We start from the raw sequence: 16,810 nt of genomic DNA, 5'->3' as shown, positions 1-16,810 counted from the left end.
CTTCTTCTTAACATCACCCTGAAGCATAGTGCCCTTCAGATTAAGGTCTGTGGCGACTACGCCTTTATAGTGTAAAATTGTTGCACAGCTGGGGAGGGGGGAGAGGCACTAGTGAGTCTAACAGGGAGGGCGCTGTTCCTTTAAGAGCCCAGATGTGCGGGGGGGCGGGGCGAAGAGGAATGGCAGTTGCCATGCGCGGCGCGGTGCAGTCTGGGAAAGCGCCAGCGAGAGAGTCGCCCTCACACCAAGATGGCGGAGCGGGGAGGCCAGGAGGAGTGGCGGCTGCAGGAGCAGCAGCAGCAACAACAGCAACAAGAGCGAGGTCCGGGCCAGCGGTGGTGTTAGAGCGGTCGCTCACCGACACGACAGGGGCGGGGGAAAGCGAGCAGTTGTTCTTCGGCCGCCCCTTTTTTCTGCAGCGTCAGTCTTAAACCGGCGGGAAGACCGTGGAGGGGGGGGAGGAAGGGGAGTGAGCCGGACGCTCAGCCGCCGCCGCCGCCGCCGCCGCCGCAGGAGGAGGAGGCTCGAGGGCGGGGAGGGAACCCTACAACCGACACGTACATCTCCCTCCTTCCCTCCCACCTTGGAGACCTGTCCGCACGCCGGCCCCTGGGAAAGGAGCGAAAAAAAAAAGCCCAGGCTGGAAGGCAACCCGCTTTCGTATGAATTCCGCCAAGGCCAGCTCGGAGTGTGCGCCACCAGAGGCGAACGCAAGGTCGGTGTTAGTTTAAACCCAACACCCGTCCCCTCCCCCCTCTTCCCCTGGTCACCAGCACTCGGGGCCTAGTCTCCCTCTATAGCTTTCCTTCACATCTATGAATTCGGTCTGAATACTTAGCTTGGCATTTCGAATGTTCTTTCTTCTAATTAGTGATTTTTTTTTAAAAGGCAGTTTACTGTTTTGATTTATTTTCTTTTGGTTTGGTAAGCAAGTTGTTTGTTGTTTCCTAGTTTCTCCAATTTACCCCGCGAAAATGTAATGTTGTGCCATATGAGATCCTGGGTCACTTCTGCTAGGGTTCTTGCTGAAGAAGGCTGAGAGGCTCGCAAAAGTCGGTCGGTTGGTTGTTCTTTGAGAGTCTGATGGAAACACAGAATTTTGAAAATACCTACTGTATCTGTCAGTATCTATGCAAAGAAAACAAGTTAGTGACCCTTTATCAGAGCTTGTGTAGATCAAGTACTTGATTGCTGTTTGCCCCCTCTTTTGATGTTGCCTGACCTGTGGAGTATTTTCCTCATTTTCTGTTCACCTTTCAATTTCTTCAGTATCTTAGTACATTGCCTATTAGGTAGATGTTTCACACTAGGTGTTTGTAAGTGGTCAGTTTCAATTTAAAGTGAGAAATATTAATTCATAGGGTACCTTTTAGCATGTTGCCCCTAAATTGGTTGGTACTAACTTAGTGAAGGCTTTGCCATGTTTAATTGGAAAATAAACTGAGCCATGCGCCAATAAAATATGGCACAGTTCAAGATATTCTGATTTGTACATGGTATTGTTTAAGATTGAAGTGTTTTGTAATAATTTGTTAAAATGCTAGACAAACTCAGGTCTGGCAGTCTCTGCGGAGAAGGAACAGTTAATGTTGTAAAGTTTGAGCCCAATAGTGCTACCATTCAGAACTTGAAGAATCATGTTGATCCTAAAATTTTAATTCTGTTTTGTTTACAGATGCTGGCAGATCACTGAATTTCTCCAGCACTTTTTGTTTATCTTATACGTCTCTTACATCCACAATACTTTGTTTTTATTGAAGTTGGTTGCATTTTGCTGACAAGTAGTGCATAGGACCAGTTTAAAGGAGCAAAGATGATTGTGTAAAATATGAATTATTACGTTGTAATAATTTGACAAGGTTGTAGGTTGTAAAGTCTGTCATACTGAAACCTGACCTTTTAATGGGCTATATAAGTAGGGACATAAACAAACAAAAATATTACTAGTTCCAGGGGTGTGAGAACTGGAATTGAGTAGCTTTTAAGAGTCAGTCATGTTGCTATGGGTCTGAAATTGTGTAGGTCAGACTAAGTAAGGACAGCAGATTTCCCAAAGGAGATTAGTGAATCAGATAGGATTTTACAACAAGTGACAGTGGTTACATGATTACCATTAGACCAGCTGTTAATTTCATATTTTTAACATCATGTCGATATTTACCAAGATGTGATTTGACGCCATGTTCGCAGAGCATTAGCACCTGTGGATTCTGGATTACTTATTCCATTGACCTTGCTACCATGCCACCACTTCCCTGAAAGCTAAATTTGCCAAGCCAATACAAGATATTTCACCTTTGGTTATTTATGATATTACGGTGGGAATGGTGTGTGGTAGAACTGACTGGATTTCCCTTAAAGATGGCACAGATTCAATGGGTTGAATAGCCTCTTGTGATGCAGTGTTCTGGTTTCAGCTGAAAGTATTGAAAAATTGCCAAGTATGCTTTGTGTTACCTAGAGCCACTTCTAATTTTGCAAATTGATTTATTGTCTTTGAAATCAAGTTTTGCTTATAGTGACTGCAGCAGTGTAAAATACATGTGACATATAGTTCCTATTATCCGGTCAGTTCTACCTGGTTCTTGGACTTTTACAATTTTTCCTGTCTAGGAGCATCAGTTGTAGCTCTCAGTCCTGTGACAAAGTAAAATTGTGTTGGTGCACAGGCACATGTCATCCTGAATATTGGATTGCCCCAGACAGCTTCAGGATTTAGTAAATCAATAATTTTAATAAAAGTTGATTGAGAGCAGTGGTATGTCAGTTGGATTTTAATGATCAAATGTGCGTATTGACCTGTATCACCTGCTCAGTGATGAAAAATCTTCAGTGTTACATATAACACCAATGGAGTAATTATCTTCACAAATAGCAAATATTTCAAATTTGGATTTGATGTACCATGTAGAAAAATCTCATCCTCAACAAGGATTTCTCCCCAGATATGAAAATAATTTATTTCTGTTGAAACAGTGGGTATTATCTAACTAATTTATTGCAAGGGAGTAAACTTATCTCTGAATTGGCCATAATGGTTATTCTGCTTGCCTTCAAAATAACTTTGCTATAAATTGTTCTGTATTTAGGTCGTAAACACGGTAGAGTTGCCACAATTAGTTGGACTAGGGAGTTCTGATCACATACGTTTGCACAGACAAGACCAGAATACCTCAGATCGGCTCTCCAGATGGTGAAGTTATGTAAGTGTATCTCTTCCTTGGCTTAGCATCCCACAGACCAGAAATGTCCAGAATTGTAAGCTGGCTCTGCTGGTTAGTGCTAGCGGGACCACATTCTTGTGTGCCCAGGGTGACTTTAAGAAATTACTAGAGTTGCTAGAGAGAATAAACGGGGGTGGGTAAGGGAATCAAACCAGAGTGAGATTAACATTGTCTGATGCTTCTGATTAAAGTGTTTACGTGTAATGCTACAACAGATTCTCAGGTGGTATGCTGATTATAGACAGCATTCTACCCATGGTTCTTAACTTTCAGTTCTCTAATATGCTAACACTACGACTCTCTCTTCATAGTGAGAAAAGTATTCATTATATAGCACTTTCTGTGGTAAAATTGTCAATGGAACCACAGCACACAAAATTATTTATACTACAAGTGCTTATCATTTTGGACAATCGGGTTGAATTCATTTTGTTAAATTTGAATTATTTGCCAACCATGGATGAATAACCTCACTTGAAGGTTGCATTGAAATGGATTGGGCAACTTTTTTGGTAATTGAAAGCTGAAAATTCAAGAACCTAAAAATAATTGAATGTGTTTTTGTTCCATGTTAATGTCAACTAATGTGGAGCAGTTTCAAACCTAGTATTCTGTTCAAGAATGTTTAATATGCCAGCTGACAAGACATTTGGAAGCATTTTTCACACGTACTGCTCAAAGAATCTGAAACAATCCCCTCAAAATGTTAGTTTGGAAACACCACTTCAAAACTGGTGTGTGAATCTTAATTTTCACTAGTTTGTGCTGGGATTTGGTTGTAAAATTGGCCAAGTCAGTGTAGAGGATTGTGGAATTTAAAAAGAAAGCTACATCTTGCAATCACTTGAGCTTGTTTTTTCATGATCTTTTCTGCTTGTTGAAGATGCAGTGCTCCAAAATTGGCCTCTGCTTACAAACCCAGGTTGTAATTGATTGACACTGCTGCCTGTGCTAGTTCTGGAAGGCTCTTTAGATGGCATCTTTTTTTTTAGGTACACAGGCACTAATTGGCACACTTATAAAGAATATTTATTTAAAAAGCTGATTGGTAGATACAGATTAATCTACCCATCAATTCTGCGTATTTTTTGGCCACTTTCAGTAAATTTTAACTCGAAGTGAGGATGCTTATCTTTGATAAATCCGTTTTCATAAATAAAACTGCATAGATATGCCATGGGATACATTTTCATAGGTCAGAGAAGTGCATAGGTTCTGTTACAATATGCAATTGTGTGGTTTTTTGGAATTTTATGATTACATGGGTGCATTCTAGTAAGAATTTGAACTGTATTGTGACCAATGCAATTTCTCGATTGCACCCAAAGTTAAAAATATTCCCTCTTAAACTTGAAATATTCTTCTAAAGCTGTCCATATTAGGATGTTATACTAAAGGATTTTGGAATTGGGATCCTGAAATAAAACAGTTTAACTCTTGAGAACTGAATGGGTTTTGGAATAAGCACATTTAGAATCATGGAATCCCTACAGTGTGGAAGGAGACCATTTAGCCCATCAAGTCTGCACCAACCTCCAAAAAGCATCCCACCCAGACTGTGTTTTTAGTTAGGTGAGTCTCTTTGGGGTAGTAACAAGGAGAAGGTGAGAACGTGACGAGATGGTAGAGGTCAGAGTAAAACATTGTGGTCCTGGAAAAGCACCGCTGGTCAGGCAGCGTCTGAGGAGAAGGGGAGATGACGTTTTGACGCTGCTTCATCATGAAGAGCTTATGCTCGCAACGTCGACTCTCCTGCTCCTCGGATGCTGCCTGACCGGCTGTGCTTTTCTAGTACCACACGGTTTGATACTAAGGAGCACCTAAGCCATTTGATTTAATTTTGTCTTGGGGGTGAATGAATGTTTAAAGTGGTGTTTGAGTGTTCCTCAATTGAGTTGGAGCATTATTATACAAAACAATTTAACAGATGCAAGAGAAAACAAGACCAAGATGATTCAGAGGCTGTCTTAGAATGTTGCTGGTGAATATACTTTGTAGGTACTGATTCACTTCAGAGTTTTTCTCATGCTTAATAATCACTAACAAATGATCTGAAATATTCAAACATTGTCAGTCAGGATTCCCTCATTCAACTTATTTGGCAATGGCGCTTTAAGATACAGTTGTTTTATGCTGTTCTTACCAGTGGCAACAGAGTTTAAATTACTTACCTACACAAAGGGAATTCCACAATAATGGTAGAAGAGAGCACACAACTTGCACCACAATTCTTTATGGGAAATTATGGTTTGAAGCTTCAATCTATTTGTGCATATTTGGCTCAGCATATTTTAAAATGTAGTTCAATTTTAATTGTAATGCATTCAGAAGCCATGAAATCACTTCTGAAGCACAGAATGTGCTAAGCTGACCTTAATAAAGAAAAATATATCGTCAGGAATTTCGTTCCTGGTGTGCTTAAAAGTTTGGGTGCAAATTGACAGCTGACTCAGAATCCATATACTACAGGAAAGGAGAATTACTAGGTATGTTAATGGTGGACACCAGGTACTGGCAGAAGTTCATCTGAATTGCTACAGAAGTTCAAATACTCTGGTGGTGTAAAACAGCGCACATGATGTAGAAGAGAATTTCCTCTGTTTTTCACCGAATGTTTGTATGGTAATGGTATTCTGGCAGAGAGCTTCAAAAAATTCCTGATTTGTAACTAACTAAATAATGGGAGGAAAAATTAATTTGATTTATTAGTGCTTCAATAAAATGTCGCTTGCATCTGAAATAAAGTGCTGAAATGCTTAATACCTTGCACCTTCAAGCCAGGCCCTATTATTCCCTTGAAGTTAGTTCCCTTTCATTGCAGTTTTTTCTGCTTGTCTGGTAGAGTTATTGGATTATGCTTTGGTTTATTTCTCATTTCGTTACTCATTTAGTCAGATACAACTGCTATAAAAACTGTTAAATAGGGAATGTTTAGTTTTTAACTTGAACTACAGTAGGTCACCTTGATCCTGAAATTTACAGGAAATTACAACTGCTGTCTGACATCATTGAGGTAGAGTTACTCCTAACTAACTTGGATTTAGCCATTTATGGCAATGTGGCTATTGCCTCAACATAGGCTAGAACTTAAATATCAGTATTCCAGAAATTGTATGATACTTGGCTCCAGATATTATATGAGCATCCCTGTAGGAAATCTGTCAGGAACTTCCTGAATTAAGATTTTATTTAATGTTTAGACACAATTAAGTCCTGCTTATGTTTCCATTCTTGGTCTTTCAAATTAAAGATCTACAGTTTTTGAAGTCTTCTAACTGGATTTGGAGTGGGCACTTCAAATGGTGGAATGTAATTTGGTTTAGCTTGGTGAGTATTGTTGTTTCAGATATGCAAAATGGGGCTTACACAGACCCTGAATGGTCACTAAGCACACCATTACTGGCCAGCTAGCAGGACTTCCAGCCTCATCTCCCGTACCCTTTAAGGGAGGTCATGCACTCCTAAGGATGAAAGGAAATAATTATTTTTAAAAGTGACTTTATGAAATTAAAACTGCATTGTTCCTGGTATTATGCCTTGAAACATCACACATTTTGTCGAATTTCAATATGTTTTGGCTATTAATCTATCATTACTAGTACTAAGTATAAATAGCGTGGATTTATGAAGCTACAACATTAACTGGTATGCGTTCTCAACAGATTCATAGCTGACCTGCTAAGTCTTGTAGAAATTTCTTTGCTTCAGTTGCAATTGCTGGCATACTGATTCACACCTATTAGGTTGAAATACTCCGTAAAAGAAACCCCAGCGCCATGCTTCATGTAAGAGCAGAACTGGAATATAAATGAGAGCATGAGTTAATATAGGTAGAGTCAGTATGTTTGGTAGCTTGTGCATCTTAATTATAAACTGGACTCCATGTCTTTTTCCCAATAGTTGTGTTAATTCATTGAACCGTGGTGAAGGTAGGGAGATTCAAAAGGATTTTAATCTGCATCCTTGTGATGGAATTCATAATTTTATTGCTACTTGTAAAATCTCCCTATCCTTGTACATGGTTCTTCTCTACGCCCTCCCATTTCTGCCTACCATATTAAAGTAAACTGGATTCCTAGTATTTTGTGATGTTTCAAAACCTATTTCTTTGGTAGATTCATTTGAAATCCTGTCACTAACAAATGTGGGTTATGCAGCATGTTATGAAGTGATGTTGTTTGCACCTTAAAATTGTGAGCAGTGTTTTCAGTTTGACCAAAAATGTGCAATTTGGAGTGCACTCAATTATAAATTGAATCCCTGGCATGGAAGAGAACAGAAAGTTAAGTAAATTTAACAGGTAGCCCCAAATTAGGAAACCTGTTAGTGATTCCTACATAGTACCGGTTGACTATCCATCACCACAGCCAGGAGCTATACAAAGAATACTGGTTTCTGAATGTATGGGAGCATGATCAGTGGGACCGTTGAGAGAAACAGCAAAGCAGGGCTGTTGGCACTTTTAGAATAGACGGTGGCTGCACTGAAGCTTAAAGAAGAGACATGAGAATTAAGAGCTGGAGAAATACATTTGCAGTTCACCTTTATGCTAATCCTTTTGTTTAACAGAGGTAGCTGACTCGCTGGTAGCAATTACTTTGAGTAAGCATGTTGATTTCAAGGCCAGTTTCTCCAGAGTGCTTTGAATTGATCCTTGGGGCTGTGTCATTGAATCTCATTCCAAAATCACTACCAATCAAGGCATCACCTGATCATTTGGCTGAAAGAAAAGCAAGAGTTTTCTTCTCATGCCTGGCCAGTATTTAGGTTTACTGGTAGGTTGAAACATGATTCACAGCTGTTTATGAGACTGCCATTTGAAAGTTTCTTGATGAATTTTATTGCTTGTAAGGCACTGGTGTGTCCTGAGCGTGTGAATGCTCTTTTTTTTTTTTGCACGTTCTTTTCAGCACAGGTGGCTGAGTCCAAGAAAGATTAGATTAGATTACTTAGATTACTTAGTGTGGAAACAGGCCCTTCGGCCTAACAAGTCCACACTGACCCGCCGAAGCGCAACCCACCCATACCCCTACATTTACCCCTTTACCTAACACTAGGGGCAATTTAGCATGGCCAATTCACCTGACCTGCACGTCTTTGGACTGTGGGAGGAAACCCATGCAGACACGGGGAGAATGTGCAAACTCCACACAGTCAGTCGTCTGAGTCGGGAATTGAACCCAGGTCTCTGGCGCTGTGAGGCAGCAGTGCTAGCCACCATGCCGCCCACTAAGGTCTGCCTCCATGCTATATGACTCTCTCACTTCCTTGCTGACTGGGACTTGGTGCAAAAGCCATCTGTATTTTGTCTCACCTTTCCACCAATCTGTTTTTACCAGCTGTTCTCCTTGTGCTACAGGGAACAAATTTTGCCGTGTTTCTATCTCTGAAGGCCAGGATTTGGTTATAGAATTGACTGACTGCCATTGAGGCTACAAGAGACTAAAACCTAGGTCAAAGGCCAAAAATGTCAAAACAATGCTAATGTTGGGAATAAATCCGTTGACCAAATAGCACCATTGTAAAAATGTAGAAACTGCAACTGTGTTGTTAAATCTATCTTGGTGTTTAAATTGGTGATTTGATACAATAGGAACAATATCATTATAATGTCTTATATTTACAATCAGGTTTGCCAGCTGGCAAGCTGACTCCTCCATCAAAAAAAACTGCATCAAAACCATGAATTCCCATCTGTGTAAATTCGTTTTGCAAACTTCCCTTTTTGCAATATATCATCTGTTAAAAATCACCCTGAAGAAAGTTAGGCTCTTTTAAAGGGAGGCAACTGAATGGCATCCTGATTATTATTATTGATGAATAACCTCTCTAGCCCTGGAACAGTAATTTGTGAATTATCAATTATTTTCTATATTTTTTATACAAAATTATTTTAATATTTGCAATTTTAGAATGATTTGTATGCTGCAATCTGAATTCTCTGGAAAATTTATGGAAGAGAGCGGCTGATCAGTATGTTTGCTTCTGATTTGCAGTTTGTGGGAATACTCAAGTGTGATTGACTGCTTTAACCTACATGGTGATGTCAGTGCTGTCAAAGAATGTGAAATCCATACCACAATAATTCTAGATCTTTCTGGCCAACTTTCTTTGAAGTCCATAACAAATGCCCACTTCTCACCTTATGAAACAGCTGACGATAGTTGGTCATAGGACACGAAGGAACTGCTGCAGATGTCCTGGAGTTGAAATGACTGACCTCCAACAACCATGACCATCTTCCTATGTGTCAGGTATGACTCCAACCAGTGCAGAGATTGCCCCTGATACTCAGTGATCCTTGATGCCGCATTACTCAAATACGGTCTTAATGTCAATGGCTGGCACTCTCATCGCATCTCTGGAATTCAGTTTGAACCCAGGCTGTAATGACGTCAGGGGCTGAGTGGCCCTGGTGGTACCCAAACTGGGCGTCACTGAGCAGGTTATTGCTGAGTAGGTGCTGCTTGATAACACTGTTTATGACCCCTTCCATCACTTCACTGATGATTGAGAGTAGACTGCTGAATCAGTAATTGACCGGATTGGATTTGTTCTGCTTATCTACAGGATGTACCTGACCTGTTTTCCACATTGTCGGATAGATGCTGGCATTGTAACTGAGCTTGATGGGAGTAGCAAGTTCTGGAGCACAAGTCTTCAGTACAACTGCCAGAATGTTTTCAGGGCCCATACCCTTTGCAGTATCCAGTGCTCTCACGTGGGTGAATCAAATTTGTTGTAGACTTATATCTTTTAATGCTGGGGACCAATGGATGAGGCCAAGATGGACTGTCCTCCTGGCAATTCTGGCTGAAGATTGGTGCAAATGCTTCAGCCTTATCTTTTGCACTGATGTATTGGGCTCTTTCATCATGGGGAATGAGGCCTTCTCCAATGCGTTGTTTAATTGTCCATCACTGTTCCTAGCTGGATGTGGCAGGATAGCAGAGCTTAGATCTGATCTCCTGGTTGTTTGATTGCTTAGCTTTATCTGTCACTTGCTATCTATGTTGTTTGGCATGCAGGTAATTCTGTTTTGTAACTTCACCTCAGGTTGACATCTCATTTTTAGCATGACCACAAGTACTCTCCATTGAACTAGCTTGATCCCTGCATTGAGTGGGGATTTGGTTCATCATGAGATTACACATTATGCTGGAATACAATTCTGCTGTTGATGGCCCACAGGGTCTCATGGATGCCCAGTCTTAATATTGTGATGGCACTGCATGATGCAATGGAGGAACTGCATTGTGGTCAGTCTACGTAAAATTATCATGGACGGATACATCTGCACCAGATACATTGGTAAGGAAAAGGTTGAGTATGTTTTTCTCCTTGGTTCTCTCACCAGCTGCTGCAGACCCGGTCTGGTCGCTGTGTCCTTTTAGGATCTGACCAGCTTGATCTGCTGTGCTGCCATCGAGCCACTTTTAGCAGTCAACATTTAAGTACCTCACCCAGAGTACATTTCTGCTCTTGCCACCCACTGTGCTTCCAGCACGTGTTGCTCAGCATAGAGGAATACTGATTCATCAGCTGAGGGAGGACAGGTACATGGTGATCAAGAAGTTTCTTTCCCATGTTTAACCTGAAGCTGTGAGACGACTTGGAGTCAAGTGACAATGTTTAGGACTGTCTTATTTCATTTCTTTAAGAGTTTTTGTAGTGATTGACACAACTGAGTGGCTTACTAGGCCAATTCAAAGGGCAGTTGAGAGTGGACTATATTGCTGTGGTTCTGGAATCAAATGTAGGCAAGACCAAACAGATTTCCTTCCCTGAAAGACATGAGTGAGCCAGGTGAACTTTTCAGGCAATCGACAATGGTTTCATGGTCATCACTAGATTCCAGATATTGTATATTAAATTCAAATTCCACCATCTGCCAAGACTAATTCGTACCCAGATTCCCAAATAATTCGTTAATAGAATCCTTACAGTGTGGATGGAGGCCATTCGGCTCAAAATTCAGTTTATCCCTCCAAACAGCATCCCATCCAGACCCACTCCCTTATTCTGTCCTTCTAACCCTGCATTTCCCATGGCTGATTTATCTAGCTAGCACATCCCTGGACACTGTGGGAAATTTAGCATGGCCATTCCACTAAACCGGCACAGCTTTGGACTTTGGGAGGCAATCCATACAGACACGGTGAGAATGTGTGGAGTTTGCACAGCAAGTTCCCTGAGGGTGAAATCAAACATGGGTCCCTGGTGCTGTGAGGCAGCTGTGCTAACCACTGAGCCATGATGCCACCCTGTTTGATATCGTTCAGGCCATTGAACTAACTGAGCAAACTGACAATCTTACCAGCCTTAAGTGCACCTCAAATAAAGACATCCACAAACCACCTATCTGGCATCTATCCAGTAAGCAACTTGTTTTCTGATTTGTTTGTGGGCAGCACGATGGCTGTGGTTAGCACTGCTGCCTCACAGTACTAGGATCCCAGGTTCGATTCCAACCTAGGGCAACTGTCTGTGTGGAGTTTACACATTCTCCCCGTGACTGCGTGGATTTCCTCTGGGAGCTCCGGTTTCCTCCCACAGTCCAAAGATATGCAGGTCAGGTGAATTGGCCATGCTAAAGTGCCCATAATGTTAGGTGCATTAGTCAGAGGGAAATGTCTGGGTGGGTTACTCTTTGGAGGGTCGGTGTGGACTTGTTGGGCAAAAGGGCTTGTTTCCACATGTAGGGAATCAAATCTAATCTAAAGTGACTATCTGGTAATGCCAGTACTTACAGCCCATACCTAATTCACCTGGAGAGGTGTTGGGTGCCACTTTATTGAACTGCTCAATCAACATCTCAAAAACAAACCCCAGACTTTCTGATCATGATCACATTGCTGTTTATGCCCTTGGAGTGTGCGCGCTCGCGATATTTGGCATGTTTCTTACATTACAACAACGATTGCACTTCAAAAGTACTTTATTGGTTCTTACATTGCTTCTGAGGCATCCAGACTTTATTTTTTGCAACTGATATTTTTGAATATTTTTTAATCACTCATGGGGCCTGGGCATTGCTGACTGGACAGCATTTATTGCTCAGTCCTAGTTGCCCTTGAGAAGGCGGTGGTCGTTAACTACCTTGAACCTCTGCAGTCGTCATGCTGTATGTTGATTTCTGGATTAATGTTCTCATGGTAATACCATTAGGCAGTCACCTCCCCCATTGACTTTGGACCAATGAGGTCACGTATCAGGTCAAACATTAACAAAGAAAGCTGCTGATTACCATGTCCCCCCCAATACCCTGATCCTATCTGATGAACCAGTTGAACACCACTTGGAGGAAGCACTGAGTATGGCAGCAATGCAAATGTACTCTCTGTGGGAGAGTTTAATGTCCATTACAGTTAGTGGCTTGGCAGCATCACTGTTCACTGAGCTGATCACGTCCTAACGGGCATAGCTGCTACTTTGCATCTGTGGCATGTACTAAGAGAACCAACAAAGAAAGACATTTGACTTCATCCTGTCGAATCGGCCTGCTGTAGATGGTTCTGTCATTGACTGTATCAGAGTGACGACTGCACTGTCTTTGTCAACTCAAAGATGACTTGGAACAGATTGAGCAACTTAAAATTGCATATCCATGTACAGCACAATCTGCAGTTTCACTTTCCAGCATATCCCCTACTGTACCATTTACATCAAGCCAGAATATCAACTTGACCATGTCCATACTGTTCTGTAATCTGAGGTATTCCTCCTCATTGTTTAGCACACTGGTTTTCTTGACAGATTTGGAACAGCTCAAGAGGACTGGATTGGAGGGAGCTAATGTAATCCCACTATTTCTATTAAAAGTTAGAGAGAAAATAGGAAATTACAAACCAGTTAGCTTGACATTGATTGTGGAGAAAATGTTAATGTGCATCATAAATGATTTAGTAGCAGAGAATTTGTAAAATACTGACATGACCAAACAGATTTAACAAAGATTTATAAGAGGGAAATCATGCTTGACAAATCCACTGGAATTTTCTGAGGATGTAATTAGTATTAATAAGGGGAAACCAAAAGAACTGGGTTACTTGGATTTTGCACAGGCTTTTGATATTACTTTAAAGGCATAGTACTCATGAAAAAATAGAAACTACTTCATACCTACCAATGAGAAATGGGCTGTGACCCACTAGGTGGTTGTTCGCTCAGCATATTTTCCTACTACCTAAAATATTAAAATTCTTAGGTCAAGATTACATAAAGATGTCGTCAAAGTTTGCATGTACGCCTTACAAGTCATGTACTAGGAAGCTCCACCTCCAGCTAAATCTCTGTATTTACTTCTAATGCCAACTGCTAAACTTAATCTCACAACACCAGGTTAAAGTCCACTAGGTTTACTTGATAGCACTAGTTTACAGAGTGCTGCTCCTTCAGATAGCTGTGGAGCAGGATCTTAAGACACAGAATTTATAGCAAAAGATTACAGTGTCTTGCAATTGAAATTATATTTGAACAAACCAAGACCGTGCTCTGAAAGCTCGTGCTTCCAAATAAACATGTTGGGCTATAACCTAGTTGTTGTGTAATTTTTAACTTTGTCCACACTGCCACCTCCACATCATTATTGCTAAACTAGCAGGATTGTATGAGATTGTGTATAATACCTACCTAAAACTAGGAATGGGACTCTTTTAAGGGTTATAAATTCTTCAAATTTCTCTGAATGGGTGCCTAATTTTACTGCAAAAATGGTAGTGGAGGAGCTTAATTTTTGTTGTGGTTCTGTTCGCCGAGCTGGAAGTTTTTGTTGCAAACGTTTCGTCCCCTGGCTAGGTGACATCATCAGTGCTTGGGAGCCTCCTGCGAAGTGCTTCTTTGATGTTTCCTCCGGTGTTTAATTTTTATTTGCAAGGTTTGGTTTACCTAATGAAGTGCAATCAGATCAAAGTTCAAATTTTACTTCACAAATGTTTAAGAAATTAGGACTAGTTTGGGGATGAAGCAAATTAAGCCTTTTGCTTATAACCCACAATCTAAAAGTGGTAAGAGAATTTTTTTTTCTTTTGAATAATAGATTAGAAAATGAAAATTGGGCATTTGTTTACAGCTAAAACGTACCAAGAGATTTTTTTCTGCAAAACTGTAATGTCAAGAGGGTCTGTGTGTTGCATATGTTGGCAATGCGAGCTGTTACTTTTCAGTCTGTTTTTACACCCATAATATTTGTGTCAAACTGTTTTTTTCTCTCTTGCTCATAAATGTAGGTACATCTTTTGTAGTTAAAAGATAATAGCTTGGGTCGCATAGTAAGTTGTTAACCTTTTTTTCATTTGTTAAAGAGTAGGTTTATGTATAATAGTTTTCCTTTTAATGGCAAAGCCTGCTGTGAAGTACATTTTCCTAGTCGCTTCTCCTCATATGCATATCATTGACTCAAAACATGATTGCAGCATTTACCTACAACAGAACAGGTTCGTTGGAGTTGTACCTGGCATACAGGAAGATTGGTGGTAGTTGTTGGAGTTCACTCATCTCAGCTCCTGGGCATCTCTGCAAGACTTCCTGAGGATAGTGACCTAGCTCCAATTATTTTCAGCTGCTTTATTAATAACTTCCCCTCCATCATATGGTCAAAAGTGGGCATATTTGCTGATGAAACCATTCAAGACAAATCAGATGCTAAGGCAGTCCGAGACCGAATGAGATAAGACCTGGACAGTCTCCAGACTTCGGCTGATAAGTGGCAAGTTACATTCACACCTCTCAAATGACTAGCAATGACCATCTCCAATAACAAATAATCTGAACAATGCTCCCTGACATTTACTGGTGTTACCATCACTCAATACAATGTCCTAGAGGTTACCATTGACCAGAAACTGAACTGGACTAGACACAAATACAATAGCTACAAGACCAAGCCGGGCAATAAGAATGCGGCAAAGCCTGCTCATCATCTCCAAGGCACAAGTCCGGAATGTGATGGAATGCTACTCACATGCCTGATTGTGTACAGCTTGAACAACACTCAAGAAGCTTGACATCATCCAGAACAAAGCAGCCGACTTGGTAGGCACCACAAACATCCAATCCCTCCACTACTGTTGCAGTAGTGTTTCCCATCTGCAAGATGCACTGCAAAAATTCACCAAAGGTCCTTGCACAGCACCTTCCACACCCACAACCATTACCTTCTAGAAGGAGGAGAGCAGGAGATACATGGGAACCCCACCACCTGCAAGTTCCCTTCCAAACCACTCACTGTCCTGACTTGGAAGTGTATCACCATTCCTTGTGTGTCGTTGGGTCCAAATCCTGGAATTCCCACTCTAATGTTTTGTGAATCTACCTACACCGCGAGGACTATGGCAGTTCAAAAAAGTGGCTCACCACTACCGCCACCACCTTTTCAAGGCCAATGAGAAATGGACAATAAATGCTGGCATGGCCAGTGATTTCCACATCCCACAAATTAATTACTTTTATAAAGTGACTGCACTTCAATAACTACAGGGGGGTACTGGCTGTGAATCACTTGAAAGCATAGTCGTGTTGCACATGGAGTCACAAAATTGCAAAAATTCATCAAATAATCAGCTAAATAAAAGATTAGTTTTTAGAATAGGTGTCAGCCAGAACAAGCTGCTTTTTCTGATGAGGGCATTTTTAGCAAGGCCAGCATTTGTTGCCTATTCCTGAAAGTAGTTAGTGATTGCAATCTAAATTTTAGGTAATGCATGCAAAGTGAGATTTTGATCCAGAGATAAATAGTAGAGTTTCTATATAAAAGACAAAGGCAAATCATTAAGTCATAACAATCTGGCACCAGATACCATTAATCCTCTATCCCAGCAAATAATGCAATCTGATGTCCTTCTTTTGTTCTGGTTACAACTGCTTTGTAAATATGTATTGTAATTATAAGTGTCAGAGCAAAAGCTAATGTGTCAGTTTAAATCATGAAAGTTTTGCAGTTGCTTTGTAGTAAAAGTTTTTAAACGTACAGTTTTATTTTAAAAATCAGCATCTTTTCTTTTGTATTAAATATTCTAAATTGGCAAGTTTCACAGGATTTGTCACAAGATTTGTGCCAGCAGTTCAAGATTGGTTTGGCAATATAGTTCCATGGTTCAATTCTTTTGAAATCCAAGTCAGTTACCTCCTCTAGGGCAATTGTTTTCTCAGCCCCACAAGCGCAGCTATTTCGTTTGGCAAACCTTTTGCATCTGATGACAGGCTTACTCGTTTGCTCTCACTTGCTCCACTTGCTTGCTATCCCTCCTCGCTTTCTCGTTCGCTCTCCCTCCCTCCCCGCTCATGCTCTTCCTCCTTCCCGCTCACACTGTCACTCTCCCTCCCTCCCTGCTTGAGCTCTCGCTCTCCCTCCCTCTGTCCCACAATTGTTCCTCTGCTAGTTCTTTCTGCTGAAAATGTGTTGCTGGAAAAGCGCAGCAGGTCAGGCAGCATCCAGGGAACAGGAGAATCGACGTTTCGGGCATAAGCCCTTCTTCCTGAAGAAGGGCTTATGCCCGAAACGTCGATTCTCCTGTTCCCTGGATGCTGCCTGACCTGCTGCGCTTTTCCAGCAACACATTTTCAGCTCTGATCTCCAGCATCTGCAG

At 41.1% G+C, this 16,810-nt stretch overlaps 1 protein-coding gene across 6 annotated transcripts in view; it reads left to right on the top strand.

The window, feature by feature from the left end:
- Positions 1-211: 211 nt before the first annotated feature.
- ube3a (ubiquitin protein ligase E3A) overlaps positions 212-16,810 on the top strand; it is a 68,029-nt gene continuing 51,430 nt past the window's right edge. For 3 of the 6 annotated variants that reach the window (XM_043692273.1, XM_043692270.1, XM_043692272.1), the window contains exons 1-2: positions 632-715; positions 3,090-3,203. Coding sequence is in view for 1 of the 6 variants with exons in the window: in XM_043692269.1 (XP_043548204.1) it covers positions 663-715 (53 nt within the window). In the remaining 5 variants the exon portion in view is untranslated. Of the gene's footprint in view, positions 716-3,089; positions 3,204-16,810 lie in introns of all 6 variants that reach the window. The other 3 variants (XM_043692269.1, XM_043692274.1, XM_043692271.1) reach the window with 3 other exon arrangements.

The sequence above is a fragment of the Chiloscyllium plagiosum genome, chromosome 6 (genome assembly GCF_004010195.1).
Source record: "Chiloscyllium plagiosum isolate BGI_BamShark_2017 chromosome 6, ASM401019v2, whole genome shotgun sequence".
NCBI classification, from domain to species: domain Eukaryota; kingdom Metazoa; phylum Chordata; class Chondrichthyes; order Orectolobiformes; family Hemiscylliidae; genus Chiloscyllium; species Chiloscyllium plagiosum.
Note: the sequence above shows the minus strand (reverse complement) of the source record. Positions and strands in the feature narration are given on the sequence as shown.